At 40.6% G+C, this 19,969-nt stretch overlaps 3 protein-coding genes across 7 annotated transcripts; 1 reads left to right on the top strand and 2 right to left on the bottom strand.

The window, feature by feature from the left end:
- Positions 1 to 57: 57 nt before the first annotated feature.
- Positions 58 to 9,312, bottom strand: phf10 (PHD finger protein 10). Of its 2 annotated transcripts, none has more exons than XM_084475810.1 (12): positions 9,234 to 9,312; positions 8,077 to 8,186; positions 7,515 to 7,711; positions 7,189 to 7,272; positions 6,865 to 6,989; positions 6,503 to 6,652; positions 6,200 to 6,309; positions 5,919 to 6,066; positions 5,430 to 5,582; positions 1,709 to 1,817; positions 1,296 to 1,484; positions 58 to 1,123 (listed from the first exon to the last, which is right to left on the bottom strand). In XM_084475810.1, exons 1-12 carry the CDS (start codon positions 9,303 to 9,305, stop codon positions 1,038 to 1,040), a joined length of 1,533 nt encoding a protein of 510 aa, XP_084331936.1. In that variant the 5' UTR covers positions 9,306 to 9,312; the 3' UTR covers positions 58 to 1,037. The 2 variants fall into 2 exon arrangements, with proteins under 2 accessions (XP_084331936.1, XP_084331937.1); XM_084475811.1 differs by having other exon boundaries at positions 7,515 to 7,645.
- Positions 9,313 to 10,241: 929 nt separating this feature from the next.
- On the top strand, positions 10,242 to 15,476 carry rab4a (RAB4a, member RAS oncogene family). 4 transcript variants are annotated; one of them, XM_084475813.1, is made up of 8 exons: positions 10,242 to 10,362; positions 10,995 to 11,075; positions 11,288 to 11,402; positions 11,623 to 11,685; positions 11,761 to 11,915; positions 12,063 to 12,158; positions 12,821 to 12,957; positions 14,133 to 15,476. In XM_084475813.1, exons 1-7 carry the CDS (start codon positions 10,347 to 10,349, stop codon positions 12,934 to 12,936), a joined length of 642 nt encoding a protein of 213 aa, XP_084331939.1. In that variant the 5' UTR covers positions 10,242 to 10,346; the 3' UTR covers positions 12,937 to 12,957; positions 14,133 to 15,476. The 4 variants fall into 4 exon arrangements, with proteins under 4 accessions (XP_084331939.1, XP_084331940.1, XP_084331941.1 ...); XM_084475814.1 differs by lacking the exon at positions 14,133 to 15,476 and adding an exon at positions 13,198 to 14,115; XM_084475815.1 differs by lacking the exon at positions 14,133 to 15,476 and having other exon boundaries at positions 11,623 to 11,670; positions 12,821 to 14,115.
- Positions 15,477 to 16,105: 629 nt separating this feature from the next.
- Positions 16,106 to 19,799, bottom strand: ccsapb (centriole, cilia and spindle-associated protein b). Its single transcript, XM_084475795.1, has 5 exons — positions 19,763 to 19,799; positions 18,689 to 19,102; positions 18,385 to 18,510; positions 17,706 to 17,923; positions 16,106 to 17,473 (listed from the first exon to the last, which is right to left on the bottom strand). Exons 2-5 carry the CDS (start codon positions 19,068 to 19,070, stop codon positions 17,285 to 17,287), a joined length of 915 nt encoding a protein of 304 aa, XP_084331921.1. The 5' UTR covers positions 19,071 to 19,102; positions 19,763 to 19,799; the 3' UTR covers positions 16,106 to 17,284.
- Positions 19,800 to 19,969: the final 170 nt, after the last annotated feature.

Raw genomic sequence — 19,969 nt, 5'->3', positions numbered from 1 at the left:
GTTTATCCATCTTAATGATTGCCCAAGAACAAAAGACGTCGTCTTCCGCATTTTATTTCAAAAACATATTCAAACTGTGTCCGTGGCATGGTTAAACAATAAAAGTCAATGCACGATTCTGAATTAAAAAACCATTATAAAAAGAAAATACACAAATGTTAAAAATAGAAGCACAACAAAAAACTGTCAAATCAATTATTCCTGCCTATATACAGCTAAACCTGTTGATTTACTTAAACATGTTAATGCACTCATTTCCAATACATAAGCTATTCATTTTTTCAATAGTAGGTTTCTCCCCAAAGATGGATCAAGTCATTTTCAGTCATTTTCATAAGGATATACTTTTAGAACAGCAAGTTATACAAACAATAATAAATTCTCCAACAACCTTTCAACACAAGTTGAGAAAAGTGTTTTTCATAGAGTACGTGATAACTTTATCCCTTGGAGGCAGCATGGGGTGAACTTTAAAAACATGACCTCATGATCTTAAAGAAGCCAGCCCTCAAACATTTGCTCAGCAAATACATACATAATACATACATTGTTAATTGTATTGATTGTGTATATATATATATATATATATAAATAAAATAAATAATGAGCAACAGTTGTTTAATGTGTACATTTGGCCACGCTCTATAGGACACTACATTCATGCAGGTGGTGTCTGCATAGATGGATGCATATGAGCTGGCTGTCACAGGGCTGACCCTTTACAGTCTATGGCTTAAACAGGTTATTTTCAACACCATAAAAATGAAAAGAACGTAGACCTGACTGTCATTTTGTATGTAAAATATTTTATCAAAAATATGTAAAAGTCACCAAGAAAGATGTAGCACCAAAACCAAACCAAGTCATCATAGCATAGTAAGCAACAAGTACAAAATATCTTGTCTTTATTTTGAAATGCAAACACCTCTCTATTTGGTAGAGACTCATAATAGTGAGGAGAATCACCAGGGGACGCTCTCTGACAGTGTGACACAAACATAACCAGGCTCCAGAACGTTGGCGGCCCGTTCCCTTCATCATTTGGACTTCTTGGGCGTTTTGGCTCCTCCCTTCTTCTTAGGCGTGATGGGGTTTTTCTCACATAGCTTGCACACCCAGAGACCTGAGGTGGAACGGACGCAACAAAACACACGTTCACTTTGAGTGGTAATAATACAGGATTACTGTACAAGGTCGGTCTTCAAATGCATTCTTGTACTTCAAAAATAAATAAATCAGTATGATCCATAACCAGGGATGATGGGTATCCCAGTCATGTGAGCTAGTGCACATACCGAGCGGTATGGCGTTCATGCCCACGCAGAACGTGTGGTATCCTCGGTCGCACTGGTCGCAGAACATCATCTCGTCCTCGTGGTGGGGCTGCTGGCACACGGTGCACGTCTTGCACTCCATGCATTGCCAGCGGTATGTCTGGATGACACACACCAGATCCTCGCTCATGTCCAGGCACGACGGGTGACCTGCGGCCCCAGCACGGCGATGAGTGATCACAAATGATCGCAAATAATCACATACACACATTTCAAGCTATATTGTTTTTTTCTTGCAAAGGGATCAGGTGAAAAACGACAGTGGGGTTGACACTATAGTTCTCCTGAAGGCTGCTTAGTTAGTGTTAGCTAGAACGACTACCTCGATATCTCAGAGACAGGAACAATCCTTTAAAATTACCCTTCACACTTACCGCTGTTATCGCATTGGGAGCAGTGAATGAGAGCCTCTGGCTTGCCTCTCTTGTTGGCCTCTTTACCCTTCTGGCAAATGCCACAAATAGCATTGGGAATGACCTTAGGCTGCAAGGGCAGAATAAGGCTATAAAAACCAATCACAGCTGTATACATGGATATTCACAGGTTAAATCAACATGACATCATCAGAATGAGCATTTTTGGTAAAAAAAAAAAAAAGTATACAAGCATTTGACTAAATACATATAAAGACTAAATAATGGATGGTTAATGCTCATTGGAAGGATAATGTTTAGACAAAGTGCTCAATTATATTGTTATTAACATATGGTTGAAGAATAATAGCTAGCTTGCTGGCATATACAATTCAGTGGTTATACAGTGCTGCTTACATTCAAATGGCCTTTTTCTTTCACGTTGTCAAGACTTTTAGTAGGTTGACAGTTGCATGCAAATTACATTTCTTATAGTGAAATTAATTTTTAAAAGAGGGATTTTATAAAGAACGAGCAGCAACAGAAGATTTTGAATTCAACCAAGAGTTTCATGGTTATATTCTCAAATGATTCCAACAAACAAAGAGATCAGATCAAAGAGACAATTGAAATCAAATTAGAAATGTGCTGTTGTAAAAACATTTACCACTTCTATATCCATACACTCATTTTTAAACTTTTATTGAAACTCAGCTAGATAGACATCTCAAAAAGGTTCCTTCCTACAGAATATACTGTGAAGGACAGCATTAAGCATAGGAAAGAACACAACACAGAAGACAGACTGAAGGTAAAGGGACATTGGGATCAGGAAGTCACAGTCAACATAGAACCATCTATAGTTACTTATTTTACTCTAAATATCTCTATTGTAGATACAATAAATACACAACACAAAAAAATATGTTTAGTGTATAGGTCACTGACAACAACTAGAGATGTTCCGATACCATTTTTTCCTTCGCAATACAGATTCCGATACTTCGAACTTTGTACGATATTTCTTTGGGGGATATATATGATCTATTTATTTTAACAGCTGTATACTACTAACCCTGTATGGATGTGATATGATTGCTATCATTGTTGTATGGCCTGGCACAAGTTAAACCCACAAACAAATACATACAGCATCTAGCATTGTAACTAATATCACTTGTTCTTATTGCAGGGTACCTCTTACGTTCTTTGCCTGTGTAGTAAATGTATGCAAGTCTGTAGTAAAGGCTTGCATACTCACGATACCCAACACTATATTTCTAGGCAGTGTCGGAGGCCTTTTCCAATACTGGTATTGTTGGCATTTCCGATACTGGTCTCGGTATTGGAACAGCTCTAACAACAGTGATTTTTTTCAACAGATACTGTGGTCAAGCTTCGGGTTCAATCTAAAAGAGGCAAGAACAATAATGAAAACTAGTCTAAATGTTTAACTAAGTATTTCAACTGTTTGGTTGTTCCCCTAACTTATCTTGGGGCACATTTACTTTATCTCCAAGTGGCATTTGCTTTCAGTGAGTAAAAAGTGCAGAGAAGCGCACATTATTGCGCACATAAAAACGTTGTGTTACTCTGGTTAGTAGAAAACCAGGATAGAAATCATTGCCCCTCTAGTGACATACAGTTGTCTTACAAAATTCAGCATGCTACTTACAAAAATATATGTGCTACATTTTGTAGTATATTGTTTTTTTACTGAGCGTTATTGACATGTTGTGACAGTCAAAGTAAAATGTCCCCTGACTGAAAGAAAAGGAAACTTGAACACACATGTTCAGTATGGACTTTGTCAGACATGGAAGGGAGTAAATAGAGAGGGTGACAGCTAAACTGAGAGAAAGAGAGGGGAAAGTGAAAGGTGGGAGCGGTTTAGGCCCATCTATCCATTTTAAAACCATGAAAACTGCTCAATATTATAATTAGACATGATCTGTTGTCCTTCCTCATCTCTTTCAAATGAACCATGTTATCGTCCATTGTTTAGGACATTTTAGAGGTTCAAATAATTGTCCTACTTAAGTGTGAAAGCCCCAAATCAGCAATTGGCGGAGCTACAGTCCAGTTGCATCAAATAATATTGTCTAACTTGACCATCAATTGAAATTGCACAATACATTTATTGAACAAGAAACACTTAAAGATCGCTCAAAAATAATTCCAAACAAGATTAACTATGCTTCATATAAAGTTTTTTGTGGTAACTATAACGAAATATTGAATTTCTAAAATAAATATTTCCTTATACACTTGAGCAAGTAAATGCCTCACATCCTTAAAAACAATGAGGTGTGCCAGAAACATTTCAATATGCTTTGACCTATGAAACTCAACGGATTTCAATTGTTTGTACAAAGTCTACGGAAATAATGTTCGTCAAACTGCCTATTTTGGCATCCCTGTCTACAAATTTCTCAACATAGAAAATGAAATAAAATTAAATAAAATGAAAAAAGGTCCAGGTGTTTGCATACAGATCAATACCTGTGCATTTGCCCAGGTATGGTTGCAGGCATATTGCTCCATCAACTCAAAATCCTCAACTTTATTCAATATTTATTTTGTAGTTGAACGCTATGCAATTAATTGATGTAACAGAAGTTATAGGATTAGCTATGCCCTATAACCTGAGCTCACATCTAATAGGAGGAGAAGCCCAAACATCATGAAAGCCGACCTAGTAACCTTTAAGATCCAACATGTAAACAGAACCCTGTTCACACAACCAACCTTATTATAAAAGACTATGTCTTTCTGCGAAACGGTAGGAGGAAATAACAATTATTTGGATAACATAAATCATTAACACCCAACCGCACACTATATTTTGTTGTTTACACTTTAAAATATGGTCTGTTGGGCGATATTTGAAACAAGAGTGAGTTAATGGTAGTTTGTCAGAATAGTTCACTTTGACTGAGCTGAGTGAACTAGGACAGAGTTGAAGTGTAGCCGTGTGAACAAGGCCTGTATTTCCTCATCTCACCAAAGATAAGCACACAGTAAGGCCCACAACAAACATTGCTCTGATAATTTACAACAGCACGTTACTGTTGAGAACACACAGTATATCATATGTATGCCAACATACATATTTAAATTAGGCAAATTTAGATATAAACATTAAAACTGACTCAAAACTTTAGATATCTCACACAGGTATAAACAACGTCAGCATCATTAAAAAAAGAAAAAAGTATATATTTTTCTTAAACAAAAACGTAGCAGCCATATGTGTGTATTTTCCTCTAGGAGTATCCGTATACACACACACACACACACACACACACACACACACACACACACACACACACACACACACACACACACACACACACACACACACACACACACACACACACACACACACACACACACACACACACACACAAAGCGGGGCGGGGGAAAAGTGATACACGAAAAACGGTCAACGGTTCCTCTGAATGGTTCTTATTGCTTACAGTTTGAAACCCGGCGCATGGCAACCATACGTGGTTCTGCACACGAGGATGCGTGTATGACCTCAGTAGAAAGTGCTGCTGGGAACCGTGGTAACCAGAGGACAGAGGGAAGGAGGCGAGGAGGCGGGTAGTGGGAGGGGGTGTGGGAGGGGTTATGGAGAAAGGGCGCAGAGGAAGTACTACAAGGAGGAAGAGGAGGCGGGGCTAATAAAAGTGCTGCTGCTGTTGAGGAAGAGCAGAGTTCAGGTGGGTTTGTCCTCTACCTTGTACACGGGTGTGGCTGCGGACGCTTTGTGGGGGTGCCGCGGGGTCCCCTCCTTGCCCGGCGTGGCGGTCCGGTCCTTGCCCTTGGTCTTGTGTCCCGGCGCTCCGCCCTCCTGGCTCTCCACGTCGGAGGTGTTGCCCGAAGAACTGTCCTGGAGACGGAGGGAGGCGAAGGAATGGATAAAGAAACATAAATAGAACACATAAATGGAGGCGTGAAGGGAGGGGGCCGGAACGACTGGCGGTTACGGGGTTCGGCTATCAGCCGAAGGGTTCTGGGTCAGAACCCAATGTCTACTTCCATTATTCTTCAGCAAAATACCCAAGCCCAACCTGCTCCGTAATAACAACACAACAAAATATCCCTAACAGCAGCTATTTGACACAAAAGTGCAATAATTCACCACGTCACACTACAACTCTTTAAGCCAGCTAGGGCGTAGAGTGGCCTGCCGGTTCTCCGGGGGTCAGCTGGACATATATCTTACTGATGTATTCTTGTGCTTCTTGACATCTTTGCCGTCTTCAGCGTCGTCTGAATCAGGTTCTGAGTCCAGAGCCGGGAGTTCGGGGTCCAGAGGGGGCTCAAACAGCGCTGTGTTCAACGGTAGGTACCGCAGCTCGTTGGGAGAGTACCTACAAGCCGAACAATCACAACACCATATTGTTCTGAATACCCATTTCCATGCATCACTATACATAGACATTTTTGCAGTAAGGTTAAGTGTGGCAGGCTGTCAACATTACAAATGAACAAATTGGTTTGTACCTCTTGTAGTATTCCTGAAACTGTCCGGGAATGAGGGCCACAGGGTAGGGCCCGGCCCTTGTGAGCTCCGGGGCCAACACCTTGAACCTTCCCTGGGGCACCTGGATGACCTAGGACAACAACACAAGCTTGCTACAGACCAATCTGTGTTTATGACCAACCAAAGATGCTATAAGCAGGTTCAGGTATTTGGGAAGTTAATTTAGAAATTCAAATCAGGTGAACGTCTACCACAGATTTCATCCCTGTGAGTAAATGTATTGCAGTATGTAGGGTAGTAACAGTATAACTGTGCTAACATACGTGTGTCTGGAGGTCAAAGTAGGCTCTTCTCTCCTCCATGCGCTCCCTGTTGAAGTTGCTGTTGAACTCGGCTGCCTTCTTGGCTGCCTTCTTGATGTACTCCGGGACCTTGCTGGCTTCCACCTTCTGGGGGTTCTGCTGCTGCATTTGCTGAGATGAGCGATGGGAGAAAATAAGTAATTAATAGTAATTAAAACCTATATATCCATCCACCCAATAAATACAAAAGGTATGGCCCAGAGACTTGTTTCAAGGACAGATAACCCAAAAAGGTTTTTTTTTTTAAACTTTTTACTATCATATCAGACATGACAAAAAGCCAAACCATTAGGCTGGGAGACAAACAGTCCCAGCATACGTACAGAGTATTCTTTGGCTATCCGCTGCCTCTCTCTCTCCTGCAGAATAACGGAATACTCTGAATGTTTGATGGGGTACTCCTTAATCATCAGGTCTATCACCTCGTCGCTGCGAAGCGCGGTGAGACCTGCAAACACACACACACACACACACACACACACACACACACACACACACACACACACACACACACACACACACACACACACACACACACACACACACACACACACACACACACACACACACACACACACACACTCAGATTGCAACCTCAATAAAACAAATTCAATGAATGGCGCAGGAGTTATTAAGATGCGTCATACCCAAGGTGCACTGCGTCTCAGTGATTACATTCTGTTCTCGTAGGCATAGCTTTTCTTTGTGGGACAAGTCTCGCCTCTCCAGGTCTACAAGGGAGGCCACGGTCACACAGGCACAGAAAAGCGGTTTTCAGAAGAAGTATATTAGTTGTCTACCAGATGGTGGTCTAACAGTGAATAGAAGTGTGAAATAAATAAAAAGGGGATTTGTTTGTATGGTACGTATACATTTCCCCCCGGGTCAACTCATTGATATTAAGCCCCTGCATTACAATAGGGACCCTAGCAGAATATGGTACGATACTCTAGGAGGGGGTCATCGCGCTCACCGGGGTACTTCCTCTTGAATGACGTGACCCCCAGGTACTCGCTGACCTGCTCCTGGAGCATGTAGTACTCCCCCGTGTCGTCGGCAGGCCACTTGTACTCTGTCAGGTTCTCTGCTGGGAAATACGTGGGTCTGTTGTCGGGACAGAGGGAAAGTGACCACTGAGAGGATTCTCTCACCAACGCTTCCTTGTTTTCCCTTCAGCAAGAGGGAAATATAGGCTTAATATTATTCATATATTTAAGTTGCAATATCAGTTATAGGATGTGATTTTATGACTAACAATATATTAATTACTATCCATCAGCATTGACGACCGATATGTCCTGGATTGTTACACAATGCCACTTAATTAATAATAATAATAATTACAACATTAATAAATGTTCTTCTACTACAACCAATAATACTTAATAAATATGTTCTACTAATAATAATTATAATAAATCAATATTGAACTGCATAGATTATGGTATAGATTAAGAAAGTCCTCAATTGGTAAATAATTTTTGGTTATTTCCGTGAATATGTCCTATATGTCCTATATGGCCTGCCCTACCCACCCAGGCTCCTGGCTGGAGGTATCACAGCTTCTGGAACTATCGCCAGAACCCATTCTTCTCCTTTTAGGTGGTTGGCTTCCATCATTGGACACCTCCTCAATAACATCCTCCTGAGAAGAAAAACCAGCGTGATGCGAAATATAAAGACTATTCCACAGAGCTATATGCACACACAACATAGTTTACCATCACCAACATTATTTCACCATGATAGGTTTTATGAAGGGCTTCCCATTGATATGAATGAAATATTATTATTAAGGTTGAGTATAGCTTAGGGGTTTGTTCTACTCCCATGTGAAAGATACTTGTTGCCATCTTCGATGCCTGAACCCCAAAGTCTGCAACATATCGAGCAGCATCATTGGGAAATATGTCTAGCCCTACCTTTCAACAGATATTAAATGCAAGTCTATAGCAATGGCTTATTTATACTCTGGTCTGCACAGATGATGCAGTACAACTGATATAGTATAATATAACAACATTTGCAAAAGTAGGTTATCATTACAAGTGTTGTTAAAATATTATTTGGACACTCATTGCACATTTGACATTAAAATACATGTCTTAAATGTTATACTTTGCCACTTTGATAGATACTCGTATTGAAAAAATTTAATTAAAATTATTACTCGTATTAAAATGAATTAAACGTACACAGATTCAAACCACTCGCAGCACTTCGAATACTGCAATCGATATTGTGCAAATGAATAAACTATACAATGTTGCGCAAGTTCAGATCACATTATCTGGTGGACCAAAAAGTTAATTGTAAGTAATGTAAACAGACTCTTTTAATCCATTCTGGACATTTAATGTTAGTATAACATTAGCGTTACCAACATTAGCTTTCCACGGGAAACCCACGCCAATCCACCGTGCGTTTATCTTTAAGGTTACATTTTCTTAACTCAAACTAACCAACAATTCACATCGCAGTAAACACAAGGGACCCTTAGCCAACCTTACACTATTAGACATGAATTGGAAACAAAGGAGGAGCGCTAGCGTAGCTACCAATTCACACACATGAATTAGTTAGCTATCGATGCCCGCTGGCTTGCTCTATTACCCGGGTTAACGATGCACACATTTCTCAATGTTCCCACACTTGGAATAGGTTGTTTAGGATTCCGTCGAGGCAACATTACCTTGATACACGGCACTCCTGGAGTTGCAGGGCTGCTATCACAGGACGGTCTGACGGGCACCACAGTGGCCATGTTTGAATCTGATAGTGACGGGATGCCGACTGGAGGGTGCTTGCGGGCGGTTTGTGGGCGTGTCGAGTTCAATTCATATGCATATTATATATATATATATATGTATTCATTATGAACATTTTACTTTATAAAAAAATATGAAATGTAGACATAAAGGTGAATATTGTTACACTCAAAGCAAAGCCTTGGGACTTACGTTTAAATTATTATAATATAATATTATAAACATAGAGGGTTAAGTGCCCTAACAGAGATGGTTAAGTGAGATAACACCTAGGACTATATAATCTATCGTAATAACAGACATCCATTACAAGATGTAGGCTGGTGAGTCTTTTCCCCATAAAACTTCTTCTTCAGGTGCTCTCTGAAGAGTGTGAGGGACCACTGTGAGCCGACTGGACGGAGCTGAGTGGGCAGTTCCAGCATCAAGAGAAGAGATACACAAAAAGCAAGAATATGGATGGCACTCTTGGCGGTAAAAACACTGGCTCTGTGCAGACTCCAGAGGGCCGCCTTGGGCCCGGGTCACATCAGGGTAGAAGAAGTGTGATGCGTGTGGGTGTAGATCCGCTTAAAGGCCGTGCCACCAAAATCCACATAATTTCAGATGAGAGAAATGTATTTATTATTATTGAATCTAGCGGGTGTATGATCCGTGTAAGCAAGGTATATCAAAGTTGTGCGATATTAACTCATCAGAGAAAATAAAATATAAGACTTTTTAATTATGTAGTGAATCCTTTTCAATGTACATTTTCAAAATTATATTTAACTGGTTAAATATGTTAGCCTAGTTTTTGAAGAACTATGAATGTCAAACAAAACAACATCGATGAAAAACATTTGGTATTTTATCGAAGAGGCCTTTACGTTGAAAATCAAAACTACGGAACCTCGGAAGGACAATCTAGCAAATCCGTAGTTGTAACCCTGGTCCAACCTAGCGTCCCATTACACCCATTTGTCAGTGTCTTATTTCTCTATTCCCAAAACTTGTTCTGAGTAAATCCTTTTTTGTGTGATAACGCCGACCTGGCTATGTCAGAGACTTACGGTAAGAGCCTCGTTGATTAATGATCCATCATTCTCCATCGAGGGGGAAAGGGATGGAGCAGGTGTATCCACAAGGTTTTCCTTGCTACACCTTACTGACAGCTAGCCGGGGCTTAAAGCTAGCAGCTGTCAGTCTGCTAATTGCTATATCTATTAAAAATATATTGTTTTTCTGACATTTTCTGGCATTGGAAGACTTGAGAGATGCACCTTAATACGAGAAAGATTTATTAAGGTCGGCTACTTCATGGGTTGGTCGAATATAGATGGTGTGATCATAATAGTGGGGATGGAGGTATCAAATGGATTGTTCCGTAGGTAACGTTACTTTGGAAGGAATCAATAGTATTGTTTGTTTTGTAATCTACCATTGTGGTGTGGGGACAAATTCTTCGTCGTGATGAATGCTTGTTTTGCAAGTTGATAACGCCTCCCTTGCCAGCGTACTACTTTCGGAGTAGTATTATTAAAGACTTCCGTGCTTTTCTAAACTTAAAGAAGCAATAGACTTCTGAGACGGATGATGGGGCACACTTCAATCGCTTGGACTGTTCAATCCAATTTCTGATTCTGTACAGCGTTTGGTTAGATCTAACGTAACATATAACATAACACTTCGTGTTCCCTCTTCAGATTTCCTGTTTAAGTTCTTGGTAATTGGGAATGCTGGGACAGGCAAATCCTGCCTGCTGCACCAGTTCATAGAGAAGAGATGTAAGTCTGAAATACACAAGGACCACGTACAATTCTAAATATGTTGTTGTTCATGGGACTCAAAATAATTGTCTTACATCTCCAATGCAACAGCCAACACTGGCAATGTTTTATCAGACAAATGTATTTATCTTGGTCTTACACACCTAAGACCGATGCAAGCTGTTGGTCTTGGATCTGTTTAGCCTAATGACAATTTGTTCTATTTACAGTTAAAGATGAGTCAAATCATACTATTGGAGTGGAGTTTGGCTCCAAGATAATCAGTGTAGTCAACAAAATGGTCAAACTACAAATCTGGGACACAGCTGGACAGGAGAGGTTCAGGTACCTGATTCAATTATTTTGTCATGGAAACTATTATTTTAAGCTGTAAAATAATAGGAAAGGAAACAAAAGGTTTTCATGATCATGGGAATTTTCCAAACCAGCTTTGTACTTTAGTAACACAAAATATATTTGCATCAAATATATATAGCAACTATTGTTGCAACACTGAAATCTGTCTGCCTGTTCTTTCTTTTTATATATTGATACTGTTTATCAGGTCTGTCACGAGAAGTTACTACAGAGGAGCAGCAGGAGCCTTACTTGTGTACGATATTACTAGGTGAGTCATTAAAATCCATTTCAGCACTTATAAAATGTTCTAATTTATTAAACCAGCCCTTCACCTCTTTCTCAGTCGTGAGACGTACAACGCTCTAACCACATGGTTAAGTGATGCCCGGATGTTGGCCAGTCAAAACATTGTCATTATCCTCTGTGGCAACAAGAAAGACCTGGAGGCTGACCGAGAGGTCACGTTCCTGGAGGCGTCGCGCTTTGCACAGGAAAATGGTTTGGATTTGTCTCCTCTTTATCTGTGTGATAGCAAAAAAAAATGCCCCCTTATCAATAAATGATTGTACCAGTGCACGTAGTAGCTCATACAGAAACAGTGTAATGTTTGATCATAACATTTGTGTGTATGTGCTTATTTTTCAGAGTTGATGTTTCTTGAGACAAGTGCTCTAACGGGGGAGAACGTTGAGGAGGCTTTTATACAGTGTGCAAGGAAAATCCTCAACAAGATTGAGTCAGGTACAAATACTGAGCATAACCTGACCTGACCTGTGTATCAGCCTGCAACTTGTATTGCTCGCCTCTGCTATCATAGTCTAACATAACATGATTTACAGTAAGATATCCATGATACACACAGTCTGTTCTGAAGAAATAATTAATGGAGATTAGTGATTTTACGTTGCTAGCTCTGAACACACTTTAATTTAAAATTCCTGTAGACGTCCTAGATGTCATGAATCTGTAAAAGGTTGGTGGAGGGGTGTTGCAGTCCCATAGGAACCAATATGGCTTAAGACTGGCTTTTTTTTATTTATTTTTTTTAGCTGGCTTTTTACCACTATTATTGTGTATATATTTTACACACACACACACACACACACCAATTTGCCTCTCTTTCTTCAAACACAAACACCAGTCTACTTCGTTGTTGTTAGACTCCATGTCTATCTCCATTCTTACACTCTTTCCTGCTTAGCCATTTGCCAACCTATGTACCGGAATTGGTCATAGTTAAAAAATGAATGACCAGGAATGTGTATAGTTTTGATCCATTTACATGTTAATGCACTGAGGCTGCCTGCATGAAAAGTGTCTTGACGCACAGGTTTCGGGCACAACACATCCAACCAAAAGCCCCTTGGGCGTCATTCAGTTTTGGTCGTGTTCTTCATTTCCAGGAGAGCTGGATCCTGAGCGGATGGGATCTGGGATCCAGTACGGCGACGCGGCTCTGCGACAGCTGCGCTCCCCCCGCCGCGGGCAGCCTCAGGGGGGCCAGGACTGCAGCTGCTAGTGGGCCCGCTACATCCACCAGGTGGGGCAACACAACCACACACACGGTGGAGTATGTTTGTGGGATCAAGCGATGAGATTGGGATCAGTACCTGGGGTCGGCGTTGCCACTGATACTTCATTGACAACCTTAGGTGGCAGCGGGGTGGGTTTTATGGCTCTAGTTGTAGACGATTGATTATTGATTGTCACAAACAGAATGGCAACTGTGTGTATGGGTGTGGACACAGCTGTGGTTTTAAATGTTTATACTTTTATTTAGGTTGGAAAAAGACCAGTGGAAGAAGAAAAAAAAATTTAGATTTGAGGTTACTATTCTTGTGACTTTTTTATTTAACGTTTTTAACCATTGCATCGTTTGCCATCTCCAGAGCATTGAAATCACTTAATGAAATCACCTAACCCTTGTATGGAACCCTAACCTCTGGCCCCAAAAAGTCCTAATTGTCGTTTTAGAGCGGGTGTGAGTGTGAGTGAAATGGAGGTACAACGAAAGGCAAGCATTTGGATGTAGCTTCTTGCTGTACTGTTTATACACATTACTCCATTACCATGGGCCTGCATTGCTCTCATTATACCCATTGTTACATGAGCATGTTCATTATAAAAAAGTGGTCAAATTAGCAATGTAGATTTTCTCAAAACGATGTAATATTATATGCATGGAAACACAGCACATTAACATTATGAGGTAGTGCATTTGTTGTATGTTATGTTATTGATTTTCAACTGCACTTCATTATGTAGTAATCACTGGGTTAGGGACTGGTCGGCATAGAAGGAGCCGAAGGGGACAAGGTATCCTCTTTGGTCCGTTTTGTACTGGGTAAGTCCTTTGTAGTGGTGGATTTTAATGCAAAATCAAGGATCAGTACTTAACAGTGGTTTCTATCCATGGTTCAGCTCAACCTCGACTCAGCCCATCCACCAAGCTATTTGACAAAGCCCAACCCATTAATCAGGAAGTGTATCAATGAAAAACTATTGATTTGTCCCATCCTCAACTGCTGTTATCAACCAAGGGCTAAGCTTCTTCTTCTTGCAAATGGATTTTAGAGACTGTATTCCACTTGCTGTCTCTCTAATCCTACTAGTATGTTCTGAGTCCTCTACCGATATGTATATACCAATCGTTACTTAAGCTCCATCGCTATGAGTGTTTATCTATTAACAATCTATCTTTTCAAATCTATTTAGATCCTACTGATGTATGCTACAGTATTTGCCAAAGCTTCTTCAGTACAACTCCTTTTCTTTGAAACTCACATGGATTCCTACCGTCTTGTCTACTTGAAGGTGGACAGATAGGTGGACTGCCTATCTGTTCACCAGTCTACTCTCAAACCATTGGTCACCATCCCTTTTCCCTTTTAGTGTCTTTCTATGTTATGCTTTTTCCATCAATTCCTCATTCCCTACACATTCAGCAGCTAAACTGCTTCCTTCCTCTTAGTTAATTGGCTACCATGATTTGTTCTGCTCTTAATATCACCATCACTCCTCGAATTTTGTCATTCATTCTCCACCCACCCCAATGCATCCATTCTCCACCCACCCCAATGCATCCATTCTCCACCCACCCCAATGCATCTTGCAAACTGTACAGTGAGTCTGTAAAAAGAGGTTGATGCATGTTTTATCAAACAGAATATATTAAAGTATTTCATTATGACTTATGTATAGAAAAAAAACATGTATATTGACTTCATGTTTATAACATTGTCGTTTTAGTCTTCATCATTCGGGTATGTAAAGTTCCTCTCTGAGGAAAAAATTATGATTTTGGCAGCATCGACAAGGCGGTCAATGTGGATGTAAATAAAGTTTCATAAATAATAACAGTCTGCCATGAAAGTCAGTTAACCTGTCGGTTGTGAAAAAAAAAGTAGAAAAATTAGTATATTCGTGCGGCCAGTGGGAGCAGAGTTGTATCGTTTCCCTTGATCACTCTGAGCTGTCAACATTTCATATCATTTAAAGAATGATCACATTATCATAGTGTCTTCATGCGTTCATGGTGACCTAAAAAATAGATAGAGGATATCGTGTGATGTCCACATTTCCAAACTCTCTCAGATTGCTGCCATCTTATCGTCCATCGGCTCCAGCATGCGCCTGGGTTCACCTAGCTACATTTTAAATATTTTAAGGGTTATTCAAAGTGTATTAAATGTGAGAGTATTTCAAAACTTTTGAGTCAAAATCCCCTTTTAAACCCGCTGGTGGTTAAGTCTTTTCATATTTTTTTTTATTTGGTTTTATTTGTGTTGTCCTTATTGCCTGATTGCTAATGTTAACGGGTCAATCCCATCTGGTATATTTTAACGATGTAGCCAATTATTTTGGTAGTATGGATTATTGATGCTCTTAAATCACACGGACACAATTGTGCTTGTCTGAAATTTGACCACTTTTACTGTTATGGTTTGGTTTCCTGCTGGGATTCTCAGACCCTTTTATTTGATGTGTATGTATGTTTATCTCCTGTCATTATCAATCACATGGATTTTTATTTATTGTGTATAATAAAATATCTTTTTGAAATAAGAGCGACTGCACATCATAAATGTAAATGAGATGGAGAGACCACATCCACAGTTTTATAGTTGGATCCTTGATTCTCTATTGGTAAAGTGTCAATCTAGGATGTGTTTATTTGTAGATAAAGCTCATTCAATATGGCAATATTGTGAAGAGAAACTATTTTCTATGAAGTCATTTAGCGAGACATTTATCCAAAGGCTGAAGACCATTTGCAATGTAGATTTCAGCCATTGCATTTGAGGGTTGTTACTTAATAGCTGTGTTCCATCCTGGTCTTGGTAATGCTGTGAGGTCTAGAAAAGACCAGTATGAAGACGAGTCAGGCTTCTTGGTTCATCCATGTGAACCATGCAACCACGTGAAGATCCCAGAAACAACCACAGATAATATGTACACACCATTCACAATTCTGTGTCCATAAAACAAAAGGGATTTAAGCCATAACACATGAGATGGAGGGCTACTGGCAGTCAGTGAGGCCTGCAAGCCAAGTGACGAGGATAATCACCCTGGCCATTTATTTGTTATAACAGTTATAAGCGACAAAAGATTGAGGATTTCTTTGTTTAATTATTTGTTCGGCTCCGCCAGCACAAAATGTTCCGCAACTCGACTGGGATGGACTGTTGCCAAGCAACACAAACATTTTCCTGCACACTACCTTACTACTTTGTGTAGGTCTACACGTTACCGCAGGCCAGCTACAATGTATCATGTACATTTATCTGTAGGTTTTCATTTATTGTGAAACCAGTCAAATAAGAGTCTGTCGACAGTAGGCCTGGGCGATATGGCTGAAAGACATCACGATATAACTTGATCGTATTGATCGATATCGATAACTATTGATAATTTGAATGACCTAAAAATACTAGGAATTACCATGCTGGATTTAAACACTTCTGTTTACCACTTAATATGACCTTGCACTGTTCTTCATTGGTAAATACTCCAATGGTAAATACTCCAATGTCAATACAACAATGAAAAACACTCAAATATTGTAAATTAGTATGGAACCGTGTTTGTGTAACAATCCCAGCTGCTAGATTCGGTGCGATATATATTGAACATGTTTTATGTTGATATTGATCAGTGATCAGTTATCAAGTTATCACGATACGATAATTTATTGTTTTATTGCCCAGGCCTAGTCGACAGTCTCTTTGGTAGCATGTGTGATACCGATGAGTTTACAGTTCATGATTATTGATGTAGGTTAATTAACGGTAATTATAAACACCCATAAAGCAGAGTGCTGCATGTATAGTTAAAAGTACCAAAGCTGTTGAACACCATATCAGCACCCATGCAATGCATGTTGTCATATAAAATTACTAGGTTGAAACTAATTGTGTAACACATTATATAAACTATACAAACACTCTTATTCAGGTCCAAAAAAAACCCTCAAACCAAATACATTTCATTCTGTACAATAACAGTAGGTAACCATTTTTGTTCTTAACCGTTGATTAAAATACATTAGGTGTGTTGTAATATACAGAAATAGACAACCATCGTCCACAGACACAATATCCCTAACGAAACACGTTTTTTCAAATGTACAACTATTACGAACCGAAGACTAAAAAATACCTACATGGTGTGCACGGACTGACAGACACACTGTGCAAAAGCTAAACTCAGAAAATTAAAACCGCAACACAATGACAATTTAGATTTTTCTAATATAGACACAACCTGCACATCAAAAAGGATGCTGGTATATGTCCACATGTACGTTTGTGTACATCTGTGTGTTTTAGTCTTTGGGGATGACACTGATGGTCCATCCATGTGTTCTACCGTGCGCTGGCGGAGAAGCATCTCATGTACTCCGTCAGCCAGGGGTTGAACTCCGGCTGTCCTGGCCCAGTTTTGTTTGTCTTGTCCAGTTCAACAGATTTTGCTCTTCGCTGCTCGACTCGCTGGGTCTGGAGAAGACGCTCTACTTCCCGCCTGGTCTTGGCTCGTAGTGCTGACTCATGGATCTGACAATGAGAGGGCGGCATGTGAATATATATAATCTTGAATATAAATACATATAAATAATTTATGTGATTTGATGGAAGCTTTTATCCAAAGGGTCCATGCTGTTACATGGCTTGCTGCAAGTACACGCACACGCACACACACACACACACACACACACACACACACACACACACACACACACACACACACACACACACCGCAGTGGAAGGCGAGAGAGCGAGAGCTCACCTCCACAGTGGATGCCGCAGGGCCCACATTATGAGTCCTCTTGGCAGCCATGTCTGCAGCCCGCTCTCCCTGCCCATACAGGGCAAAAGGATGCCTGCCCTCCATGTTCTCGTCCCGAGGCTTGTGCTTCGGCGCAGACCTCACTCTCTTAACATGCTGAGCAGGTTTAGTAGACTTGGAGGCGGTTTTCACCCGCTCTGGGTGGCGGGAAACTCTTTCTAGAAGCAAGAAGGCAACATGGAAATGTCAAGTACTACTGCATTTTCCTCTGTTTACCGTCAACTTGTAGACATTGTTTTAAAGGAATGTTTGTATTGGAATTATTACAGAATCGTAAAACATTCTTGATCTGTTGAGGCGTTCATTCAAATCTTCAGTCTTTTACACAAGCTCACATTGGCAGAGTGAACATTGACTGTTGGCCATGATGAATATATGGCTTCCTAAACTATCTCTATGAACTTCACTGCTTAAGACACATTTTAGGATGTTCTATACTAGTGTAATATCGCTTTAGATAAAAGGTTCTTATCAAGACATTTGACCTCAGCTTAGACAAAAACCAAGGTCATTTGATTCTGGACCACAGGGCGGCGTCCATATACACAGAGACTGTTTCACTCTTAGCCTTCGATGAGTACATGAGCTAGGTGCTGCAAGTCGTTCAGCGCGTGGATACCTGGGTCTGGCTGCTTTGCAAGAGTTGATGGCTGATTACTACATCTACTGTTGGCCCTCTGCTCCGCGCTCTCCTCCTCCACCTCCGCTTGGAGTCTTAACTCAGCCACGCCCTCAAGTTGGCCTCCTTGAGAGAACCGGGGGTAGTAGGGAGGTGGGGAAGGGTTTAGGAGGTGGTTTTGTGGGGGACATCATTGGAAACTAAGGCATGCATCCTTTTTTTTTTCCTTTAACAAACATTATGACATTTGTTAAACACAATCAGGTTATATACGTCACAGAAGTTGAATGGCGCTTATAGTTACTGTTGGCAGCAGAGGGTGAAGGAGACGCATCCTCCTCTTCTGGGAGTTGAATCTTTGGTATTGTTTCTGTGCTTCCAGGAAGGGTTACCCTGTGCTTCCCCTGCCGGACTCCACCGTCTCCCCTACATTCTTCATATTCTTCAGCATCTTGTCGGTCTCCTGCGATCACAGTTTCTGTGGGGTTTTTGTTTGACTGCCTAGGGCTTTCGCTAACATCAGAGTCGGTGTCGGATCCGCCCCAGAACCAAGGGTTGTGGCTGTGCTCTAGAAGCCTCCGGGCCATCCGGTACCTGAACAACTCCTCATAACACTTGGAGTAGGATTCCCATTTGGGATCTTTAAATTTCTTCATGTATTCTGTCCGAATCCTCATGGTTACCATCTCTTGCCTCGCGAGTTCCTTACTTCTCGTCTCTGCAAAAAAAGAAAAGAAAATTAATCAGATTATACCATTGTTGATCATATTTCCACAGTGCGTTACAAATAAATTAGAAAAATCCCCTAACCGGTAACAATGTTTATTTACTCACGTACTCGGACGTGGACGAACCGCACCGCCCAGACATTTAAATGAAACGCTCTGCACGTTTTAAGCCAATAGTAAAAGAGCTGCGTGCTCGATGCGTGACGTCACTTCCGTGTCATGTATTCTTCCTTCGTATGTGTAAACAACATACGAACAACACATCCATGGTAATATATCACGCCACGCGTCCTTCTGCTCTGACTTTATCTGCTTAAATGGTTTGTGACGTCATATTTTCTACGCGTACAGCCTCGTAAAGCCTATAATAAAACATTTATTATACCCTAACACTAATCTACCCTCCAGTTATCTTTTGCATGTCCATTTACCTATTTGTGAATGTGATTAACAGCATACTGCAGAAAAAAGCCGACTGGGTTATGACTGGGTTATGGGTTATTAACAGTCATCGGAATTAGACATTTAAAATGCTAATGCTATTCACAGTAAGACAATAACATAGCACCAACAACAAAAGAGCATTGCCTGACAACGCAAAAGCAGATATAGCTGATGGAAAAGGTAATTGGGAGTAATACAATACTTACAGCAGTTCGGATTTCAGCGACGCAAAGTGGAACAGATGGCGTTAATTCGAAGAGTTGTGGCAGCCCAAATATGGGCTTTACGTCGTAGCTCCTCCCTCTTAACGTAGCCACCCAGCCGCGTTCAACAGGTGGCCCTCGCTGAGACACGGGGAATGGCTAATGGATAATGCTCTTACATAGTCCATCCATGTAGTTGTTATAATAATC

This window comes from Micromesistius poutassou, assembly GCF_964030765.1.
Source record: "Micromesistius poutassou genome assembly, chromosome: 12".
Classification (NCBI taxonomy): Eukaryota; Metazoa; Chordata; class Actinopteri; order Gadiformes; family Gadidae; genus Micromesistius; species Micromesistius poutassou.
This window is presented reverse-complemented; position numbering and strand designations above follow the sequence as displayed.

Bases quoted from the DNA above. Each gene is read 5' to 3' on its own strand.
- ccsapb (XM_084475795.1), bottom strand. From the start codon at position 19,070: ATGGTAACCATGAGGATTCGGACAGAATACATGAAGAAATTTAAAGAT. The intron at 17,924-18,384 runs GTATCCACGCGC...TCTTGCTTCTAG, and splicing joins TGCAAAGCAGCCAGACCCAG to AAAGAGTTTCCCGCCACCCA. The intron at 17,474-17,705 runs GTGAGCTCTCGC...TCTCATTGTCAG, and splicing joins CTGCGGCATCCACTGTGGAG to ATCCATGAGTCAGCACTACG.
- phf10 (XM_084475810.1), bottom strand. From the start codon at position 9,305: ATGGCCACTGTGGTGCCCGTCAGACCGTCCTGTGATAGCAGCCCTGCA. The intron at 7,273-7,514 runs GTGAGCGCGATG...CCTCCCTTGTAG, and splicing joins ATTCAAGAGGAAGTACCCCG to ACCTGGAGAGGCGAGACTTG. The intron at 1,124-1,295 runs GTATGTGCACTA...GTTCCACCTCAG, and splicing joins CATGAACGCCATACCGCTCG to GTCTCTGGGTGTGCAAGCTA.
- rab4a (XM_084475813.1), top strand. The intron at 11,403-11,622 runs GTACCTGATTCA...ACTGTTTATCAG, and splicing joins GCTGGACAGGAGAGGTTCAG to GTCTGTCACGAGAAGTTACT. The intron at 12,159-12,820 runs GTACAAATACTG...CTTCATTTCCAG, and splicing joins CCTCAACAAGATTGAGTCAG to GAGAGCTGGATCCTGAGCGG.